Here is a 16,812-nt window from a genome sequence, read left to right on the forward strand (position 1 = left end):
GTTTGTTCTTTGTTTACTAATTAATATGGTTATTTTAGTCCACATCCTTTGGGAAAGCAAGCATCTTAGAAGCAATCTCTGAAAGATCAAGTTAAAAGTGCAGTGAAAATGTATGAAGGGCCTCAAACTATCAAATAAAAAAGGGAAAAAAGGAAAGATTCCGGCAGAGCAAAGACTTCTGATTAACTTTACTGACTTCATATGGATATTCACAAGGCACTTGACTAACTTTACATGAAAATTAACAAGAAGTCTGTAAGTATTTTTTCTAGGTTCAAAATAATCTCTCTGAAATCTATTTTCAAACATCTCAAACTTGAACAGGCACCTGAATAAGTTTACCTTATTTATTTACGTTATGAAATAATTATTAGTTAAATTATTATAATGTTATTGGCTCAACCACCATTGGAACTCCGATTAGATTAGAAAACAGAGAACCATTTTTTTTCAAACTTCTACATTCTCTATATGCTGGGTTGCCTTGCTAAACAATGTACTTCCACTCATGTATAATGTTACTCATGTATACTTCCACTCAGGTTGACTTGGTAATGTTGTTCTAGTAAAGTTGCTTGTATTTTTTGGAAATACGTATGTGTGAAAAAATGTGTGGAAATACGTGTAATGTTATTTAAAAATTGAAAATTGTTGTTTTAGTTGTGGTACCAAAAACTTATTTCTGCATCTATGATGTGCTCCACCATTGAGAGGTTTAGCTTGGTTGCAAATCTAGGCTTTTATTGCTGTAGTGAGTCTCCCTCCATCGTAATGTCTTGCACCTTGATATCCCAAATTGTTAGGATTTTAGTATGGACTTGGATTATGGATTGGCCTAGAACATTGTAGTTTAATTGACACTTAGTATTTTTAACGAAGACATTTAGGATTCAAATGTCTTCTCTCTCGTTGTAGCTATCGAATTTATATAATAAAAAAATTACGAATTTGGAGTTTGAAGTTATTGTAATAAATGCGATGGCATGTGTTGAACATCTAAAGTGCACTATGTCAAACTAGGGGTTGAGTTTAGCTAAATTGAATATTAAAATTTTAAGATTGATTTATTTTATTTTATTTTAAACACGAGTTGAATTCGACCTCATCACCAAGCTAGTTTGATAAATATATTAATATAAATAAGTTATTCTCAAACTAAGCTCAAGTTCTTATAATTAATTCGTATAATTTACGGTCTTAAGTTTAGATTATATAATAAACTATTACAATGGTCTTTAATTTTTTTGGGCTAGAACGTACATGAGACTTAGGGTTCATTTGGGAATAGTTTATTTAACTGAAACTGAAATTTTTTTGCTGAAAATGTAAAAAAAGTTGAAAAATAAGCTGAATAGTACAATGGGATCTATAAATAGTATCAAAAAGTACAGTGGAATCCATAAATAGTAACAAAAATAAGCTGAAAATTTTAGCCCGTCCCAAATGAACACTTAGTCTTTCAAAATATAACTTATAAGTAACAGTTTCCTAACCTAAAAATGTGATAAAATAGTATTATAAACAAATTAAAATGAGAAATAAAAAGAGTCCTAATTCTTCCACAAAAATAAAGAGAAATAAAAAGAGTCCTAGTTCTACCACACACACACCAAAAAAAAAAAGTCCTAGTTCTTTGCCCCAAAATCAAGTGGTCATACATTCTAAGTAATGCTTTCCGCATAACAAATTTTTTGAACTTTTTCATAATTGGTTGAGGTAGGAAATTATGATCAATGTAACATCTATTTTATTTGAGCTCATTACAAACATTATTTTTATTGTAATCAAAATCACTCTTTGCCAATTTAACCATTATAAAAAATAAATTTTTGAAATTTATTTTCTTAGTATATTTTTATTTTAATTAAAAATGAAAAAAAAAATTATTTTTTAGTATATTTTATTTTTAAAAATGAAAGTACATTTTTAGTCTACCTTATCCAGTCAAGTCCACACTTCACCCACAAAAAATAAGAAAATAAGAAAATATAAAATACTATATATATATATAATTCTCCCTCAAAAAACTTAAAAACTCTCTCTCTCTCAACTAAACGCATTTGAGGACCTCTTTAACTGTCAGTAGTCGATGAATTATCAACAAAAGTAAGTTCTTCCCAAATATACTAATGTTTATGTCTCTCTGATTCTTCATTTTTTCTTATATATTTGTATCCTTTCGTGTAATATTTCCATATTCATCTTGTTTGGTTCCTCGCTGAGAAAACGCTGGAGAGCAAAAGAATGAAACAACTTTAGAGTTGTAGTTTTTCTTCTTCTTTGTTTTGATATAATTTAAAGCATATCAACTTCAAATTTACTAGTTTTGTTGAATTCTCTCGTCCTTAACAAGGTTTGAGTGAACAACCTGTTAAAATGATCAAGAATTTGTGAATTTCGTATTTTTCATTAATGATTTGTGACTTGAATGGTGATTTTATTAATTTGAAGGTATACTACCATGTAGAGTAATGATGGGTTGTGATAATTTTTCAACCCAATTGAATTTTTTTGTGCAAAGATTTGATTTTTAGCTTTGGTAAGCCTAGAAAATAAATGGGTTTTTGCTGATTTGTTGACCCATTTTCCATATTGGTGGTCTCTTCTTGATATATAGCTGTGTAATATTGGTGGCAGGTTAAAAACTGAATGTGTAAGGTTTCTATTGTGGCTAAATTGTTCAATTTGATGACATCTTGAATTTCTCAACAATGGATTTCGGGTTTCTTGGTGGTCTTCCATGGTTTAAGGCCCAACCAAACAATGATTCAGTGACAACCCTTAGTTCCATGAGTGCCATAGTTGAGCAACCTAAACAAAAAGCTCTTTTTGATATCAAGTTGTGGCAATGGTCCCTGCTTTCATTTTTTCCATGGGCATTCAATGCTAGAGATAAAATTCGAACACCAACTACCATCAATAGAGGGTTAAAGAGGCGAGCGCGACACCGCGGGGCTATTGACAATGAAGGCGTTGTGGCTTTACGCTTCAGACCATATGTTTCTAGGGTTCCATGGCATACAGGTGCAAGAGCATTTCTTTCTCAGTTGTTCCCACGGTATGGACATTATTGTGGACCTAATTGGTCGAGTGGGAAAGACCATGGGTCTCTAGTTTGGGACAAGAGGCCAATTGATTGGTTGGACTTCTGCTGCTATTGTCACGATATTGGTTATGACAGTCATGATCAGGCCGAGCTGCTGAAGGCTGACTTGGTGTTTCTTGAGTGCTTGGAGAGGCCACATATGACTACAAAAGGAGATGCTCGTATTGCTAATCTTTATAAGACGATGTGCATTACAGGTATTCATTTCATCAAAACCCTGTTCTTTAGTATGGTATACATTGCATTATGATTAAGCACACCAAAAAAAAAATGACATATTTTGTTATTTAATTCTTTGTTGAGGTGGGGGGAGGTTGTGTTCTTTATTGGTATTGATCACTTTGCCTTTTGCTATTGTTCTGATTGTTATGTCCTCATGATTGGCAGGTCTCAAGAATATACTAATACCTTATAGAAGCCACCTCGTGAAGCTACAGTCTGGACAAGCTGTGACTGATTTTGGATGGCTAAGCAACATAAAATGGAGAAGTTGGAATTTTCAGAAAACTAAAAGATCTGTCATGAGTTCTGAGACATAGTGAGCTATGCGTCAGAGTTAATGAGATATGGAGTTGAAGCCGATCATCTTTAAAAATTATACTTGTTCTCATTTTCTAGTCTTTAAGTTGTTCTGAAGCTTTTCTCTGTGAGAGATACAGAGCAACTTAGGATCATTGCCCTTGTTGGAAAATGTCAAATATCTGAATCTAATTTGGATTCTCCCGAAATACATATAATGTACATAACTGCCTTTACTGCTACGGACATTGCTACCTTATGATTATTAAACATTGAGAGTTAGTAGTCTACGTCCTTTCACTCTACCAATTGGTCTGTGTCCATTCTTAATAGTGTACTTATTTATATATGCTAATTTTACGCTTATGTCAAATGCTGATTTTCATTTAGTGATAAATTGGAGCCTCATAGTTAATATCCTTTTGCTATTTAAAATTTGAAGATGTGAATAATCTTTAGACCATTTCTTTCCACAATCTAATTGTTCTGTATGCACTATGTTTGGCTGTAAATATGTGAGCTTTTATTCTACACTTTGTGCGTGAATATGGATTTGCATGTGTTTATGTTTGTGTATTATTGGTCTTTGATAATGTCTCAAGCCTTTCATTCTTTTCTCTTTCCCTTGTGTTAAAAATTTAGCCGTTGTCAGCCTAAAGTTCACTAATTTTAATTTTATGCCAGCATGTCATCTATATGCTGTTTACCAATCTGAGTTGACAATTAAAACTGTGGTGTATTATCTCCCTTTGTGCTGTTACAGTTTTGATTGGTGATCTGAAAAATAATTCAGTGTGGATCTAGCTGATTCTAATATCAAAACTTTGATCAAAATTAGTGGATTATGGCTTAGGGAATTTGTAAATAAACTGATGATATAATTTTTCCTTAATGATAAAAATTTACTAATTTAGGAAGGAGGATCTTAGATCACAACTATGATTTATAGAAGTAGGCTATGATTATATTTTCTTTAATAAAATACGTTATTTATAAACAAAAAAAGAAGAAGCAGCCTATGATTATGATAAAAGCTAACTGAGTTTGATCTGGTAGTACAAATTACCACCACTCTGTGCTCTTTTATTAATTATAGGTCTCTCAGGGTCTTTTTTTAGGGGGGAGGGGGGGGGGGGGGTGGGTGGATAAATATAGGTCTATCAATTCTATATCATAACCCAGAAATTTTAGAGTTTTTTTCATTTTGTGTGTACTATAAAATCTAGATGGTAGTTATGCAAAAATAAAATAAATAAAAATCTAGGTAGTCTTTCATTGAGTTCTAGCTCAAATGACACTTTCTTCCTCCATAAAGAATATGGTGGAGACTGATGGAGACCGAGATTATGATAATTTTGATGTTGCTATTTGCCTAAGTAAAGCTTTTGCAGTGGTTGTTTGTAGAGACGATTCAGGTGAGTTACTGTTTGTACAATCCAGTTTACTCCATCTGACCCTTTGATTGGTGAAGTTTCAGCTGCTCTGTAAGCAGCAAATCTGGCACTCGAACACAAGCTCAAGTTTGTCTTTTTTGAGGAGACTAACATCTCTCTGAAGCAGTGCAATATCCATTTCTCCCACTCTTGTCTCTTGAGCCAACTATCAAAGAAATTTAATCTACTCTCTCTTCCCAACTTTGCTGGGATTTTATTTTTGTTCCAAGAGATATAAAATTTTGACTCACAATTTCACTCGTGGAGTTGGCTTTTCGTAATTGAGATGGACCCTTACCATCTCTTCCCTTCTTTCTTGGGATTTTGTCCTAGAGGTGGGAGATGGAGAGGGACCTCCCATTCTTCTCTTTTTGGAAATCTATCAGGCTTCGGTTACTTATATTTACCCTCTCACATGAGAGTGGACCCTATACTTGTGGGACTCATCCCATGTGAGAGGGTGGATGCATGTAGCCGAAACATGTAATACCACCTTCTTCTTTTTCTTTTTAATAATACAATATTCTTATTTACTTGATTTGGTTTGGAGGGTATTTTACTTTATTTGGTTTCATTCTTCTTTGGTTTGATTGATATTTGTACCAAGTGTTCATTTGACTTGATTTGGTTTCATTTTATAGAACATCTAACAGGATTCGACCCAAGACATGGAGAGCACAATGAATTTTGAAAAATCATGACAATACACAGTGGGGACATGATAATTAACTAGTTAACTAATATTTTTAGGCATATTTATATTTATTTATTTATTTTTAAATAATGAATGGCCATCAAAATGTTTGAAAACATCACTTGTACCCATAAACTGATGTTTAGCTTGTAACACACAGAAAATGCATATTTCATGCCTTTGTATTTTGCCCTCTAATCTTTATAATATATATTTTGAAAATTATCAGGAAAAAAAAAATATGTTTGACTTTTTAAATCTTGGCTCTGAACATTGCCTCAAACTGCCAATTAATTTCCTGGTAAGTGATGGCAAATACACTCAGGCAAGTATTAATACATTGAGTAAAACTGACTTTTGATATCATCTTTTTCTTTCTTTATGTCTTAATGTTATATTTTGCTTATACCATGTCTTATTTTATAATGTTATCTTTCCTTATGTCTTAATTTTGTTGTGACCATTACTGTAGCAATAGGAGTAAAGAAGGATAGTCAAATAGATAGTGTCAAGAGCATTGATATTCACACGTAGTCGCAGGTGAGGTTGTATTAATGTGGGGGTTGAGAGAATTTTAGGATCAAGTAACGTGGGGGTTGAGATATAATGTTTAATGACTGGCTTTTAATGTGATAACTTTGATCCAAATTAGTGGATTATGGCTTAGGAATCGAGGCTTATTTGTAATCACTTATGTAACGCAGTTCGACCTAGTAAACACCAAATGTGTCACTTAATACACGCTCACACGACACGCATTTGTTCAAGTCAGTCCACATGCTTGGTATACTAAATTAATATCTAATGCCATGTTTATCTGTAAAGTTGCTCATTAAAGTTCATTCATGAGCTGGAAATCGCAGATTGAGCTTCAACTTGGAGAACAAAGCCATGATATATGTGTATTTGTAGTTGTTAATATGCATATTAATTTGCAGGCTAAACTTTATCGCCTTTCAAGTTGTCCTAAACTTCTTTTTCAAACAAAAAAGTTGTCCTAAACTTAAATTTTGCAATCATGCAAGTCACATTGAGTGTGTGTTTGGAACGCACGTTGAACATGCGTTTTTGTATTTTGTTGAAAAATGGTGGGTCACGTGCATTGTTCACGGGACTTGCAAGTACAGAATTCAGTAAAAAAAAACCTTTAAAACTGGGTCCCACACGGTACTATTCATATTTAAAAATTATTTTGCTACAGTATTTTCAATTTTCAGCAATAAGCAGTATCTTAACAAACCCTAAATCCATCTTGTTTTCTCTCCTAACCTTAACAGCTACACATTCAACTAAATCGTTCATACTGTTCTGTTTTTTGTTTTAAAATTTGGTTGTTGGCCTCAATGAAGATATGACCAAGCCTTGGATGCTTGATACTTCCTATCACGAGACCTTGCCACAAATATTAATCTTTCTTGTAAAGTTTCTTTCCACGTACAAATTTAAATTTATTGGGCTAGATCACTCTAGGTCTAGGAGTCGACATGTTTGACTTCTTTGAATGTAAATACTAGTTTGGGAGAGCTTTTATTTATTTATTGGGTTTTAAAAATAAGTTGGATAAAAAATTTAAATATATTTTCTAAAAAATACAATAAAATTTAATATGTAATTGTATCTGTTCGAGAATAACTTATTTGACTTTTTACTAAAAACTTTTTGTTGAAAGTGTGCTAAAATATACTTGTATTTAAAAATAACGATAATACATTATAAGAAGGAAAAAAAAAAAAAAAAAAAAAAAAAACGAAGTTTTAAAAGGCGGTACATAAAAGCTAAAAAATTAGCTTATAATCTCTTTCCAAACACACATCAAATATGAATAAGCTAAAAATAACTTAATAATTCCATAAAGCCTTAGGTAAAAAGTAGAAAGAAGAAGTATATATAAAAATAAGAGAAGAAAAAGCTCCAACGCATAAACATACTGAAAGCATATAGTAATCACTATAAGACAACATTGGCAAAGAACTTGTAAGTTTTATTTTGTTTTTAATTTTGATATAAATTTCCTTCTCCCTTTCTTTTTTCTTTTTCAATTTTTATGAAAGTTGAGATATTTTTCCTACTTTTATTAGTACAAAAATTTCAAATTCTTCTTGTCAACAAGTCTAGTCAGTAGTCATGATATTTTGAAAATAGGGTCTTTTCCCTTGTCACGGTCAAGACTCGAGAAACTTTCAAAGTGCTGTCTAACCAAAATTAAGAAAAACTATTACTATGAACGTGAAATAAAGGGGCAAAAGTCAAAAACACCTATTGTTAGTCTTAGATATTTACATGAAATTTCAATTTGATTCATTGGGCTTGGAAAGTTCAAGTCATCAACCATGTAAAAAGTCATAACTACATCATTCTGTTAGTAAAATGTGAGGTAAAGTGTTGACAAAACAATATATATGATGTGAGATATTATATTGTGTGATTGTGATTAAGATAGTTTATTTTTGCCGAGAGTCTTATTGTTAGTCTTAGATATTTACATGAAATTTCAATTTGATTCATTGGGCTTGGAAAGTTCAAGTCATCAACCATGTAAAAGGTCATAACTACATCATTCTGTTAGTAAAATGTGAGGTATAAAAGTGTTAACAAAACAATATATATGATGTGAGATATTATATTGTGTAATTGTGATTAAGATAGTTTATTTTTGTTGAGAGTCTTGTAACTCAATTGATTAACATTTACTTATATTTTTAACAAAGACATCCAATGTTCAAATCATTTCACCTTTAATGGTGGGAGGTAAGGACCAGGATTCAAGTTTTCATGATGAAACTTCACACACATATATACTTAGATTAAACTGTAGTATAATTTTTAAATTTCACTGTGAATTTATTGAGATGTTATTATGCGTCGATTAAGTTTTAAGTAAAAAGCTAAAGTGACAATCTCTTATTAGATGGTGTAAAACTCATGTTTTACACCATGTCTTTATCAAATTTCAGACTCCAGATGAGATTATAGCATTAGCATTTAGCACTAGCCTTGGTAAGATTCTCAAAAAAAAAAAAAAAAGCACTAGACTCGGTAAAGTTATAGTCAGATTGAAGATTAAAAAGTCGTTTTCTTTAGTATTATTAATTTTTTAAAATGTTAGCTAACTCATTTTCATAAATGCATGCATTTAGACTCTCCATAATTTTCTACACTCCTACTTAAATATTCTTTTATTATAATATTTTTCCTCTCTCCGATTCTCTCGACTCTCCTCTTCTTCATCAACCACCCACACAAATGGCCACCGTCATCACCCAAAATCACCACTATATAAAATTAACTTATTTGCCTATACTAAAAATAAGTATTTAACATCTTGATTTGAGAATCTCAAAAATTTGTGTTCAACAAAAGTAAGAATAATACTAGAGACATTACAAGAAATCACCAAAAAAAAAAAAAAATCCTAAATTAGCATGTTGTGGCCTATTGTTGTGTCCATAACAGTACTCCAAAAATAATATTGGCCACCCAAATATAATCCTAACTCTTAAAAAAAAAAAAAAAACAGTGAAAATATAGCTAAACAACAACAAATGAACAAAATATTCAACAAAAAACTCACTCAAAAACAAAAATCCATAATTACTCGAATTTGTAACTTGTTCAACCAATTCTATTAAATATAATTCCTAATTTAATTTTTCCTAAAAAATGGTACCAAGAGAGACATATCATGGTCTTGAGTTTTCCTTAGTGGCACTAGTAGTTTTTCTCTTCTTGACTTTGCAGTCATAATATTGATAACAAAAATATCATACAACGATTTCAAAATATAAGAACTCGTAAAAAGAAATTTTAAATTTCATATATTTTATGTTGATATACTCAAGTCATTTTCTTTATAAAATTTTATATAATTTAAGTTTTTTAATAGATAACATAAAAATATTCCTAAAGCGGTTATTGTCAACCTCCACCAAAACACACGACCATAACAAATTTTCTGAGAAAGCCCCAGAGTCAGTGTAATGAGTAAATCTCAACCTCAACCTAGGGAGATTAAAATCAACCCAAGTTGATCAAAACTCAACCACCAAACCAATTACACAAATCCACCATTATTACCAATGGAATAAACGAGTCCCTCTCTTCAACTCGACAATTAATGCACAACCCACACTACCATCGACACAAACCTGTCATCGCTAATGAAATAATAAACAATGCTCTGTCTCTACGTCTCAATTATTGATAAACGAACCCACACCACCAAGGCTGGCAAGGCATGGGGAAAAACCATTCTAGACATAAAAAGAAGGGGGAAAAATGTACCATTTTAAGTGATACATTTTATGATTTATCAATTACAACAACACGTTATTATATTTTTTTTTTCTTTACCTATCAAATAACTACATTAAAGGAAAAACAAAAAAGGACAAATGACACATACTATAGTTGATTTTATTTTTTAGAGTATGTTTGAAGACAAATGACATTCTATAATTGATAAAATATTAAATGGAATAGAGGATTTTTATTCCGAATTTCATTGGCATTTTGGACGTTGTAAATCTAACTGCTAGACCAGTGAAGACCTTAAATTTGGGCCAAATTTTTTTTTTTTTTTTTTTAATGAATGGATAATATTATTCAAAGCAAAAGAAGACTACAAAACAAGAAAACACCCAACCTCCTCCCTGATAACCTTAACAAAACAGGGAGGGCTGTTACAAAAGTCAAAAGAAACCACAAACACTAGAGAACAAACTCCATTTAGCAAGAGAGTGGGCGGCCTCATTGGCTTCTCTAGGGACCCACCTAAAAGACAAATAAGGGAGATTGGAAGCTAGAAACTTTACACTGTGGATGACATTCTCAATAGCCCATGGGATGTCCATGCCATGCTCTGTGATTGATTTGAAGCAAACCTAAGAATCGCCTTCAACCAAAATTGGAGCTGAAATTAAAGGCTCAGCAAGTTGCAAAGCCCATAAAATAGCCTCTGCTTCTGGCTGGAGAGGGAGGGTGGTGTTCACTTTTTTGGAGCAAGCAAATACCAACTCCCCTCTCCAGTCCCTAGCTATGACTGCAACAACAGAATGATGGGTGCCTACAGCAGCATCAACATTTAATTTAATAGAACCTAGCTCAGGTTTTACCCATTTAGCTTGAACACAATTGCCTCTAATCTGAGGAGAGGATCTGACTTTATGATGCTCAGCAAACAATCTAACAATTTTGGCTTTTAAATCTTCATAGCTGGCTGCTCTACCCTCAAATAGAGCCTCATTCCTTAGTCTCCAAATCAAATCACAAAGTAAGGCCCCAAAAAGAAGCAAGTCCTCCCTAGCCTCATGGAAAGGAGGCACAAGCAGAAAATGGATGAATTGGGCCGGGGTGGACAGCTCGCAATTATCAATTCTTATTCCCCATTGACTACTGAACCACAAAGCTCTAGCTAGAGGACAATCAATAAAAAGATGAATGGTTGACTCTTGCCCAGAATTACATAGGTGGCAAATGGTGTCTGCATTGGCATCATACCTCAGCCTTTTGTCCTTCGTGGGGAGACAATTTGCAGCTACTCTCCATAAAACCATCTTCAACCTTTCATGGATTCTGGTCTTCCATATTTGGCCTCTCAACAAGTCTTGGTTTGGAGGAGGGTTAGAGCTTCTGCCAAGCCAATAAGCTGACTTTACCAACAGCTCTCCATGCACAGATTTGGTCCAAATCCATTTATCGGAACGGGCATTAAGAGGTAAAGGGATTTGGCAAATTGAAGCTACCGTTGCATCATCGAACAAAGCCCTCAATTTGGAAAAATCCCACTGAATCCTGCTGTGATCCAGCAGCTGTGAAACAACCAAAGCTCCATCCATAGATGCATTCTCACACAAAGTTGGCTGAAAGAGAGGGAGATTTGGAAACCAAGGGTCTTTCCATATACGAATAGAATCCCCACTTCCGATCAACATACAAGCACCTTGAGCGATGAGTTGCTTTATACCCTCTAAGCTTTTCCAAACAGGAGAGATGCTGCCAGAGGCTTTATGATTAAGCCAGTTGTTTCTAACTTTATATTTTGCTCGGAGTAGATTTATACAAAGACAATCTCTACCTTCAAGGAGCCACCATGCAAGTTTAGATAGCAATGCTTGATTAAATTCCCAAAACTTTCTAAATCCCAATCCACCCTCTTTGAGAGGCCAACACAACGAATCCCAAGCAATAGGAGAGGAATAAGTCCCCTTATCAGATTTTAGATTCCACCAAAAACGCCTCACAATAGCATCCAATTGATCGCAAAGCCCCTTGGGGAATTGGAGGACAAACATGGAGTAGGAGGGGATGGCAAATGCCACAGATTTGATAAGAGTAGCACGACCCGCCCAAGACAGATTCTTGCTTTTCCAACTACTGAGCTTGTTCTCGACTCGCTCCTTAATGTCATTAAGATCCATTTTCTTGTGGGGGGTGAGAAATAATGGGATACCCAAATATTTTGCTGAAGTAGGGAGTTTGCTTAGGCCCCAATGAGCTCTAATTTGATTGAGGAAATGAGGACTAACCCCTTTGGAAGGGAAAACCCCGGACTTTTCCACACTGATTTTTTGACCCGACCATTGGCAATATTTCTCCAAGCACTCCTTTAGAAGATAACTCAGCTCTAGACGCTTTGCAGAAGAGAATTATGTCATCTGCATAACAAAGTTTAGATATGGGAGGGGTTGTTCTTTCGAGCTTTACTCCTGACAATTTGTGCTGAATTATTTCTCTATTGATTAAGCGCATCAGCACTTCACTGCCCAGAATAAAAAGGTAAGGGGATAAAGGATCCCCTTGTCTCAAACCTCGTTCCGGATGGAAAGCAGGGCAAATTCCTCCATTTAAGAGCAAAGAGTAATGAACCGTAGATAGACATTGGTGGATTAGATTTATAAACTACTCATTGAAGCCAAAAGCCTTCAGGACCCTAAGGATAAATCTCCATTTCATCCTATCATAAGCTTTTTGAAAATCTATTTTCACTCCTAGGAATCCTTTCTTCCTTTTCATGTGTCTGAAGCTGTGAACTATCTCTTGAGCCAGAACAATATTTTCCGATATGCATCTACTTGGGACAAAAGCAAACTTGAGCTGAATCCACCATTTTCTCCAGCAGAGGTCTCAGTCTGTCAACTAGAATTTTAGAAATTGCTTTGTATACCACGTTGCACAAACTAATAGGACGGAATTGATTAAAATTACATGCTCCAATTTTCTTTGGAATTAACACAATGAAGGTGCTGTTGAATTCTTGAAAAAGTTTCCCATACTTGAAGAAATCATGAACAGCCAAAGTAACTTGATCTCCAACAGTTTCCCAATAGTGCTTATAAAAGAGGGCTGGAAGTCCATCTGGACCAGGAGATTTAAGAGATTTAATCCCAAATATCGCCTTCTTAACTTCTTCTCTAGAAGGGATTCTACACAACTCAACATTCTCTTTAACTGAGACACAAGCCTCGATAAGATTTTCCAAGTTTTCTGGGATTTGGGGACTACTTGACTGATATAAGGATTGAAAGTTGGTGATAAAATACTCTTGGATAGCCTCTCTGCCCGAAATCCAGGAATCGTCCTCCTGCTTAATATTAGAAATAAAGTTTCTTCTCCTTCTTACCAAAGTGGTAAGATGAAAAAATCTTGAATTCCTATCCCCATCTTTAAGCCAAATCTCCCTAGATTTTTGCTGCCATTTGAGACTCTCTTTGGCCAACCAATCATCTAACTTAAGGCTAAGGGCAGCCTCTAATTCCAGATTCTCTTTGGTAGGTTCTGCACCTTGGACTTCTTCAATCTTTTTCTCCAACACTTTGATTCTTTCTCTAACATTACCAAAATGCTCCTTGTTCCATTTTTTTAACTCATTCTTAGTGTTCGATTGCTTCCTTGCCAGCTTAAAACCTTGCGAACCCCCCACTTGTAATTGCCAAGCTTTGTCCACAACTTCTCTACTTGATTCATCTTTTGTCCACATAGCTTCAAATCTAAATGGCCGAGTTATCTTTTCATCTTCAAAATTTGTATCCAAAAGGATGGGAGAATGGTCTGAATTAGTTGCACAAAGGTGAGTTACCCCAGCTTTTGGGAATAGCAGCTGCCACTCCTGATTGCACAGGCATTGATCCAATCTTTCTTTTATATTAGCTAGACCCTCTCTTTTGTTAGTCCAGGTGAAGGGTGGGCCTTTAAAACCTAAGTCAATTGCTGCAGAATTTGTGATGAAGGTTCTAATGTTGTTGACTGAGCTTTCAGAAGCTAGTTTTCCTCCACTTTTTTCTCCAGCATTTTTAATGCTATTAAAATCTCCAACCATTGCCCAAGGACCAGAGAAGGAGCTAACCATGGATTCCATCAATTCCCAGAACTGTTTTCTTTTAGCTCTGGAAGGTGGCCCATAGACAAAAAAGAAGAGCCAAGGGGACCTTGGAGGGTCAGAGTAGATTAGCGCTTCTATAACATATCTACTAGAATAAACTACCTCTAACTCCATGCCCTGTCTCCACAAAATGGCCAAACCGCCAGAGCGGCCATTGGCATCCACACAAAAGGAATCTACAAAATTTAGCTTCACTCTAATTTTCTCTACTCTAATAGCCTTTATTTTTGTTTCAGATAAAAAGATTAAATCTGGATTGGAGTTATGAATAAGGCTTCCTAGTGATCTAACTGTCGGGGCTCTGCCAGCACCCCGACAGTTCCAAGCTAGAGTCCTTATGGCGAATTGGGGGGCATGATAAGGCCCGCCTCCTCGGCCATGCTATCAGGAGATGAAGAAAGAGACTTCACACATGTATTGGGGATAGGCTCAGAATTAGTTTCTGGAGAACATGTGACAGGTTGTTTTAGAGCGCAAGCAATGTGACTTGTCTTTGTTCTAACTAGGATTTTCATGGATTTTTTCCTGGTTCGGCTGGGTATGGTTATGGATTTTTTTGTTGGGAATTCATGTGGTTGTGTGATGTTCAGTGTTGAGGGGGATGTGTCATGTGAAATAAAGGCCCCGCTGGTATTAATATAAGGTGGGTTAATTTTGATTCTTTTAAAGTCTTGGGATGGGTTTGTTGGTGACTGAGTTGGGCTAGACTTTCTTTTGGGCCTGGGAGAATGTGTTTTTGGTAGGGTATTGTTTATACAATCTTGAGCGGGCCAGTTCATTTAGGCTTGGGAATTTAATAAATGTGGTTGGGCCTCAGTCCTATTGCCTAAGAAGCTGGGTTGTGCCAGAGCTAATGCAGGTAACAGATTAGTTTGAGTGTGACTGGAGTTTGGTTGAGAGGGAGAAAAGTTAGGACTTACCAACGATTCCGTCAATGCCCCGATCACATCATTCGTTCCGTGCTTGTCTGTTTCCTGTACAACTTCTGTCGATTCACCTTGAATGATTAACCCAGACCCAGACCCAGCAGCACACGACTCTATGTCACCCACCTGTTCCTCTATTGGGAATTTCGCCCTTTCCGACATGGTTTGCCAATCTTCCAAGGCTCTCTGCCACCTGGTTGGAGAAGGGCTATATTTTGGGCGATCTGAGTGCAAGAGCTCCTTTATATTCAGCCCCAGTTGGAATTCACTGTTATCCGCTCTTAGCCACTTCCCAAATATTCCAGTTGTCTCTCTTTCCTTCCTTAACAATTGCGTCCCATTGCCTAGGCAATCCCTAAGCTCATGCCCCAACATGCCACACTTGAAGCAAAAATTCCCCAATTTTTCATATTTAAAGGGGATCCAAAGATTTGGAAGACCATTCCTTTCTAGTGGAAACCCAAGAATAAGAGAACTACTTATATCAAACTCCACTCTTACTTTAGTACTTCTACGCCAAATCCCTTGTCCTGGGCTCACGACGTCAGTATCTAGAGTTCTGCCTACTAAGCTCCCAATTTTCAAAAGATTTTCCTTACTTACCCGGTTTAACGGAAAACCATGTACCTGGATCCAAAATTCTGTTGTTGAGAAATCTACCTCCGAGATGCTTAGATCCGAGTTGAAACGTTTGAGTATCAAATGTTCCCCTTTCACAGTCCAAGGCCTTCTGTCCCATGCTCTTCTCAATTCTACTTTGTGCGCAAAGGAGAAAATGAACAGATTTTTGTCCACCACTGAGACCTCAATATCATTTATAGTATTCCAAGCTTTGGTCAGAATCTCTTTGACTAAAGGCTTTGGAAATACTTTCTTGGATAGAATCTTCCCTATTAACAACCAGTTTGACTTTTCTTGCGCTGAGGGGTCCACATCTAGGTTCAGTTTGTTTTTTAACCACCCCAATTTTGCTGTTTGTGAGGTGATATCTTCTATGCTTTCTCCATCCATAGGACGGAGTCAAAAAGGCAAAAGGTTTAGATGAGCGAGAGGTATGGATGTAATAAATGTATAAAAAGGATTAGGTGAAGAAAGATGGGTGTGTTTATGAAGGTAGAGAAAGGTGTTCTGAGAGTAAAGATAGAGAAGTTATGGGTTTGAAGATTGATAGATTGAAATCAGAGGGTAAGAGAAGAAAGAAAACTTCACTGAGGAAGAGAAAAGCTTCACAAGGAAGACTAGAAAGGCACCCAACGGACCCACTATGGGGAAGTAACCCTTAAATTTAGGCCAATTGATTGAATTATAGCTAACTCAATGATAATGATCTTAGCTATTTATCTAGTCTAATAATATAATGCTCTTACTATTCACATATTGTTGAAAAAATGCTGCTATAAACGCAACATATTTTACAACAAAAATTATACATGTTGAGTTGGGAGTTTATTACTGTTGGGGGTGTTTTTCCTTCATTGCCCACATGATGTTAGGGGAGTCAAGACCAAGACTCGACTTTAGGATTGGAACATGGCCCAAAGACTATTGCTAAAGTGTGAAATACCCATTTTGCTCAAGGTCTAGGTTGCATCCAACAAATATTATAATTAGGCCCCAAAATACCTATGGCAAAGATAAGCTAGCACAAAGGATGGCCTACCACAATGAGTGCTTAAATAATATTCTAGTGGTAAGCAAGAGAAACGTCCAACGGTAGATGTTTGGAAAATCAATAAATGTATTTGCATAGCAAAAAT

At 35.2% G+C, this 16,812-nt stretch overlaps 1 protein-coding gene across 1 annotated transcript; it reads left to right on the plus strand.

Annotated features, from left to right (window-relative positions):
- Positions 1 to 1,965: 1,965 nt before the first annotated feature.
- Positions 1,966 to 3,934, plus strand: LOC126723827 (uncharacterized). Its single transcript, XM_050427732.1, has 3 exons — positions 1,966 to 2,106; positions 2,638 to 3,303; positions 3,494 to 3,934. The coding sequence occupies exons 2-3, from the start codon at positions 2,712 to 2,714 to the stop codon at positions 3,643 to 3,645; spliced, it is 744 nt and encodes a 247-aa protein (XP_050283689.1). The 5' UTR covers positions 1,966 to 2,106; positions 2,638 to 2,711; the 3' UTR covers positions 3,646 to 3,934.
- The last annotated feature ends 12,878 nt before the right edge of the window (positions 3,935 to 16,812 follow it).

The sequence above is a fragment of the Quercus robur genome, chromosome 1 (genome assembly GCF_932294415.1).
Source record: "Quercus robur chromosome 1, dhQueRobu3.1, whole genome shotgun sequence".
NCBI classification, from domain to species: Eukaryota; Viridiplantae; Streptophyta; class Magnoliopsida; order Fagales; family Fagaceae; genus Quercus; species Quercus robur.

Bases quoted from the DNA above. Each gene is read 5' to 3' on its own strand.
- LOC126723827 (XM_050427732.1), top strand. From the start codon at position 2,712: ATGGATTTCGGGTTTCTTGGTGGTCTTCCATGGTTTAAGGCCCAACCA. The intron at 3,304-3,493 runs GTATTCATTTCA...CATGATTGGCAG, and splicing joins TAAGACGATGTGCATTACAG to GTCTCAAGAATATACTAATA.